Here is a 6,830-nt window from a genome sequence, read left to right as displayed (position 1 = left end):
GCCCATGTCTCTTCTGCAGTCACCAGAAGCACTCTGATCAAAGGACCTCGCCCAGGCTCCTTTCAAGACATTAAGGAATCGACTTCAACAGTGTGGCCAGGCAGCTTGTTCTCTACACCTGCATCCATTTGTGTAAAGAAGTGCCTCCTGCCCTCGCTTCTAAACACACATCCCCGTGAGTGTTCTCCTAGGAAGCGCTGAAGACATCCCCTGGGTGGGTTGTGTTGATGCCTTGGGGAATTTTGAATTTTTTAGTCCCCTCGTACTCTTCTCCATTCCTGGATTTCTGGGCCTGTGGGTGGGGCGGGCGTTCCTTTAAGCCCTGGAATGTATCGGCTCACTCTTTGGGAGTGATTGCGATCAGCACTATCTATCTTGTTTGTGGACAGAGTGAGCTGCCCACAATATCCTAAGCGAGATCCCGTTTTCCCATCCCCCTGGTCTGGTGTCACCAGGGAATGTGGTCCCTGGCCCCAGTACAGATCCCTGGGCTTCTCCGCGGCTGTGGGGCTCGTCTCCGGGAGAGCAGGTCCCTCGCAGTCGCCTGCGGGCGTGGCAGCTGCTGTGTCCTCCGGTCCTGTTCCGGACCGGGATGGCATGCTGTTCGTTGCGCGTCTCCCTCGCGGGCTTTCTGTCAGCCCGTCTCGCTCGGCTGTGGTCCGGCACGTCTGTCCAGCGCCGTGCTGATTCCCCGGGAGAGCACCCGCTGGGCCTGGGCCTTCCGCGGGGGAAGTGTGCTGGAGCTGGGGATGCCGGGAGGCTGTCAGCTGGCCCGGGAGAGACGTCACTCCTGCAGGGATCCCCAGACCCGAGTCGCTTCCCTGTCTCTGACGGGGCTGCGGAGTCCGGACTCGGGGCAAGTGATGCCATGAGACTTCCTCTGACCTCCTGAGATGAGGGGGGTGCCCCATCATCTCAGGAGGCTCCCTCCGTTCCTGCAGCACCCTCTGCGGTGTGTTCACTTTCGGGGAGAGGAGAGGAAGAGCGATGGGAGAGGCAGGAGGTAGAGAGGTCAGAGGGTGATATGACCTGTTTTGTGTTGGAGGTTGCCATGGAGATGTGGACTGCCTGCGCGATTGTGGACAGATGAGCACTGGAACGACTTGTCCAAGCAGCCGGTGAGTGGTGCAGGTATTATTACTGTAATTATTATTATTATAGATGCATTTCATTTTCATCAGGGGCTGTAAAGTTTACAGCATTATTTAAAATCCCAACTAGTACTAATATTTGAATTCTTTGTTGGCCCTCTCTCACCCCTGATCTCCATCACTCTCCTCTCTCTCTCAACCCTGATCTCCATCACTCTCTTCTCTCAACCCTGATCTCCATCACTCTCCTCTCTCTCTCACCCCTGATCTCCATCACTCTCCTCTCTCACCCTGATCTCCATCACTCTCCTCTCTCTCTCACCCCTGATCTCTGTCACTCTCCTCTCTCTCTCACCCCTGATCTGTCACTCTCCTCTCTCTCACCCCTGATCTCCATCACTCTCCTCTCTCTCTCACCCCTGATCTCCATCACTCTCCTCTCTCACCCCTGATCTCCATCACTCTCCTCTCTCACCCCTGATCTCCATCACTCTCCTCTCTCTCTCAACCCTGATCTCCATCACTCTCCTCTCTCTCTCACCCTGATCTCCATCACTCTCCTCTCTCACCCTGATCTCCATCACTCTCCTCTCTCTCTCAACCCTGATCTCCATCACTCTCCTCTCTCACCCCTGATCTCCATCACTCTCCTCTCTCTCAACCCTGATCTCCATCACTCTCCTCTCTCACCCTGATCTCCATCACTCTCCTCTCTCTCTCACCCCTGATCTCCATCACTCTCCTCTCTCTCACCCCTGATCTCCATCACTCTCCTCTCTCACCCCTGATCTCCATCACTCTCCTCTCTCTCAACCCTGATCTCCAACACTCTCCTCTCTCACCCCTGATCTGTCACTCTCCTCTCTCTCACCCCTGATCTCCATCACTCTCCTCTCTCACCCCTGATCTCCATCACTCTCCTCTCTCTCTCACCCTGATCTCTGTCACTCTCCTCTCTCTCTCACCCCTGATATCCATCACTCTCCTCTCTCTCTCACCCCTGATCTCCATCACTCTCCTCTCTCACCCCTGATCTCCATCACTCTCCTCTCTCTCTCACCCCTGATCTCCATCACTCTCCTCTCTCACCCCTGATCTCCATCACTCTCCTCTCTCTCTCACCCTGATCTCCATCACTCTCCTCTCTCTCACCCCTGATCTCCATCACTCTCCTCTCTCACCCCTGATCTCCATCACTCTCCTCTCTCTCTCACCCTGATCTCCATCACTCTCCTCTCTCTCTCACCCCTGATCTCCATCACTCTCCTCTCTCTCTCACCCCTGATCTCCATCACTCTCCTCTCTCACCCTGATCTCCATCACTTTCCTCTCTCACCCATGATCCCCATCACTCTCCTCTCTCACCCCTGATCTCCATCACTCTCCTCTCTCACCCTGATCTCCATCACTCTCCTCTCTCTCACCCCTGATCTCCATCACTCTCCTCTCTCACCCCTGATCTCCATCACTCTCCTCTCTCTCTCACCCTGATCTCCATCACTCTCCTCTCTCTCTCACCCCTGATCTCCATCACTCTCCTCTCTCTCTCACCCCTGATCTCCATCACTCTCCTCTCTCACCCCTGATCTCCATCACTCTCCTCTCTCACCCTGATCTCCATCACTCTCCTCTCTCTCTCACCCTGATCTCCATCACTCTCCTCTCTCACCCCTGATCTCCATCACTCTCCTCTCTCTCTCACCCTGATCTCCATCACTCTCCTCTCTCTCTCACCCTGATCTCCATCACTCTCCTCTCTCTCTCACCCTGATCTCCATCACTCTCCTCTCTCACCCCTGATCTCCATCACTCTCCTCTCTCTCTCACCCTGATCTCCATCACTCTCCTCTCTCTCTCACCCCTGATCTCCATCACTTTCCTCTCTCACCCTGATCTCCATCACTCTCCTCTCTCTCACCCCTGATCTCCATCACTCTCCTCTCTCTCTCACCCCTGATCTCCATCACTCTCCTCTCTCTCACCCCTGATCTCCATCACTCTCCTCTCTCTCTCACCCTGATCTCCATCACTCTCCTCTCTCTCACCCCTGATCTCCATCACTCTCCTCACGGCGCGCCCAGACGCGCGGACACGCGCAGGCACGAAACAGCGGCGCGGCGGCAGAAAGCGCTACAGTTCGCGCAAGTTCGGCATCTCCCGCAGCCGCGGAGTTTGAAACTGGCTGGTCTCTCCTTTGTGCTTCTGGGGAGAGGGGAGAGGAGGGAGGGGGAGAGTGTCTGTATGAGTGTGTGACAGAGGGAGGAGTGTGTGTGTGTGTAGCTTTAGTGTGTAAACAGTCGGTACCGAGCGGACGGTGAGTTTCTGTCGTTTCTGCCGCAGCCAGTACAGACGCTGTCCGCCGAGGTGAGAGCCGAGCACGCGAGGGTGTGGGTCTGCGTGTGTGTCGAGTGAGTGTGTGAGTGTGTGAGTTTGGGGGGGGGGTGTCTTTCTCTCTTTTTTAAAAAAAAGGCAGGACCATGCGCGTGAGCTCCGTTCTCCCGCGGAGAAGAATCGCGCCCCGTTTTGCTTGTGACTCTGCGAGCGAGCGTGTATTGCCTCGCGTGGCGTGGATTAGTGTGGCTTTTGAGCGTTTTTCGCTCCAGACACTACCGCAGCCAAGACCAACTCCACTCAGCCGGTATTGCGTTACTGGGAAAAAAACAGCCTCTCGTATTCTTGCTTCGTCTTTGACCCGATATATTTTTTCTAAACACCCAATGTCCCTTTGGGGACGGAGGGAGATCTGTCTGTCGTGTCTCATTTCACACGACGCCGTGGTGGATGTGGCTGTTGTGTGCACTCATGGACCGGGTGCTGGGCTCTGTTCCGACACAGATTTCTGAAAGATCAAATTTCAGTAAATAGCGTTCGGCTTGTTTTCATAACCCGTGTTGTAGTCATTGCAAAGCCAAATAAGTTACTGCTTGAATGATTACACATTACACATTTGGAAGCATCTTGTGTTTTAGGATTTTTTTTAGCCTTACTGGTCATATTTCAGTGATCCTACTGTGACTGTAGCCCCTATTGTAACGGGACTGTTCTACTGCACTGGGACTGTAGCCCCTATTGTAACAGGACTGTTCTACTGCACTGGGACTGTAGCTCCTATTGTAACAGGACTGTTCTACTGCACTGGGACTGTAGCTCCTATTGTAACAGGACTGTTCTACTGCACTGGGACTGTAGCTCCTACTGTAACAGGACTGTCCTAGTGCACTGGGACTGTAGCCCCTATTGTAACGGGACTGTTCTACTGCACTGGGACTGTTGTAACGGGACTGTTCTACTGCACTGGGACTGTAGCTCCTACTGTAACAGGACTGTTCTACTGCACTGGGACTGTAGCTCCTACTGTAACAGGACAGTTCTACAGCACTGGGACTGAAGCCCCTATTGTAACAGGACTGTTCTACTGCACTGGGACTGTAGCTCCTACTGTAACAGGACAGTTCTACAGCACTGGGACTGTAGCCCCTATTGTAACAGGACTGTTCTACTGCACTGGGACTGTAGCTCCTATTGTAACAGGACTGTTCTACTGCACTGGGACTGTAGCCCCTATTGTAACGGGACTGTTCTTCTGCACTGGGACTGTAGCTCCTATTGTAACAGGACTGTCCTCCTGCACTGGGACTGTAGCCCCTGTTGTAACGGGACTGTTCTTCTGCACTGGGACTGTAGCTCCTATTGTAACAGGACTGTTCTACTGCACTGGGACTGTAGCCCCTATTGTAACGGGACTGTTCTACTGCACTGGGACTGTAGCCCCTATTGTAACAGGACTGTTCTACTGCACTGGGACTGTAGCCCCTATTGTAACAGGACTGTTCTACTGCACTGGGACTGTAGCCCCTATTGTAACGGGACTGTTCTACTGCACTGGGACTGTAGCTCCTACTGTAACGGGACTGTTATACTGCACTGGGACTGTAGCTCCTATTGTAACAGGACTGTTCTACTGCACTGGGACTGTAGCCCCTATTGTAACGGGACTGTTCTACTGCACTGGGACTGTTGTAACGGGACTGTTCTACTGCACTGGGACTGTAGCCCCTATTGTAACGGGACTGTTCTTCTGCACTGGGACTGTAGCTCCTATTGTAACAGGACTGTCCTACTGCACTGGGACTGTAGCCCCTATTGTAACAGGACTGTTCTACTGCACTGGGACTGTAGCCCCTATTGTAACGGGACTGTCCTACTGCACTGGGACTGTAGCTCCTATTGTAACAGGACTGTCCTACTGCACTGGGACTGTAGCTCCTATTGTAACAGGACTGTTCTACTGCACTGGGACTGTAGCCCCTATTGTAACGGGACTGTTCTACTGCACTGGGACTGTAGCCCCTATTGTAACAGGACTGTTCTACTGCACTGGGACTGTAGCTCCTACTGTAACAGGACTGTTCTACTGCACTGGGACTGTAGCCCCTATTGTAACGGGACTGTTCTACTGCACTGGGACTGTAGCTCCTATTGTAACAGGACTGTTCTACTGCACTGGGACTGTAGCTCCTACTGTAACAGGACTGTTCTACTGCACTGGGACTGTAGCCCCTATTGTAACGGGACTGTTCTACTGCACTGGGACTGTAGCTCCTATTGTAACAGGACTGTTCTACTGCACTGGGACTGTAGCTCCTATTGTAACGGGACTGTCCTCCTGCACTGGGACTGTAGCTCCTACTGTAACAGGACTGTTCTACTGCACTGGGACTGTAGCCCCTACTGTTCTACTCATCTTTTCCCAGCATGTTTTGGGAGCTGAGGCCACAGTCTCATCCTCAGTGAAGCCTCGAGCCGTGGAAACACAATCATGGCGTCCCTGAAGGGACTGACTCTGCTCTGCCTCCTGGTGTTGACAGTTGGAATGGCAGGTGAGGAATATTGAAGGGTTGATCTATATACTAGGTGGTTGGATGGCTAGAGAGAAAGACCAAGGGAAGGATGGAGACAGGGAAGAGACTTTCTATACAGTATACTTCTAGAGAGAGAGTTGCTCAGGAGCACAGGAGGAGGCAGGGAGTTAGAGATGTGGTGGGATAAGTGGCAGTTCACCCAGCAGAGTCACCCCTCTTCTGTACAAATACAAACACATCACCTCACACACTGCATCCACACACACGCTACTTCAACACACACACACTGCACTATCACACATCAGCTTACACACACTACACTTACTCACACACTGCATCCACACACACATCAACTCACACACACTGCACTAACACACTCACTGCATCTACAAACACATCAACTCACACTGCATCCACACACACACTCACTATCACACATCAACTCACACACACTGCAATAACACACACACTGCATCTACAAACACATCAACTCACAAACTGCATCCACACACACGCTACTTCAACACACACACTGCACTATCACACATCAGCTTACACACACTACACTTACTCACACACTGCATCCACACCCACATCAACTCACACACACTGCAATAACACACACACTGCATCTACAAACACATCAACTCACAAACTGCATCCACACACACACTACGTCAACACACACACACACTGCATCCACATACGCTGCACTAACACACACACTACATCTACAAACACATCAACTCACACACACTACATCCACACACACTGCACTAACCCACATCAGCTCACACACACTGCACTAACACACACTGCATCTACAAACACATCAACTCACACACTGCATCCACACACACTGCACTAACACACATCA

General features: G+C 52.4%; 1 protein-coding gene across 4 annotated transcripts in view; it reads left to right on the top strand.

The window, feature by feature from the left end:
- The first annotated feature begins 1,057 nt into the window (after positions 1-1,057).
- Positions 1,058-6,830, top strand: part of engl (endoglin, like) — a 19,854-nt gene continuing 14,081 nt past the window's right edge. For 3 of the 4 annotated variants that reach the window (XM_069195681.1, XM_069195679.1, XM_069195682.1), the window contains exons 1-2: positions 3,365-3,455; positions 5,846-5,971. In XM_069195681.1, coding sequence (XP_069051782.1) covers positions 5,911-5,971 — 61 coding nt within the window. In that variant the 5' untranslated portion in view covers positions 3,365-3,455; positions 5,846-5,910. Of the gene's footprint in view, positions 1,119-3,364; positions 3,456-5,845; positions 5,972-6,830 lie in introns of those variants that run through there. The other variant, XM_069195680.1, reaches the window with a different exon arrangement.

Source organism: Lepisosteus oculatus, chromosome 11, assembly GCF_040954835.1.
Source record: "Lepisosteus oculatus isolate fLepOcu1 chromosome 11, fLepOcu1.hap2, whole genome shotgun sequence".
NCBI lineage: Eukaryota > Metazoa > Chordata > Actinopteri > Semionotiformes > Lepisosteidae > Lepisosteus > Lepisosteus oculatus.
This window is presented reverse-complemented; position numbering and strand designations above follow the sequence as displayed.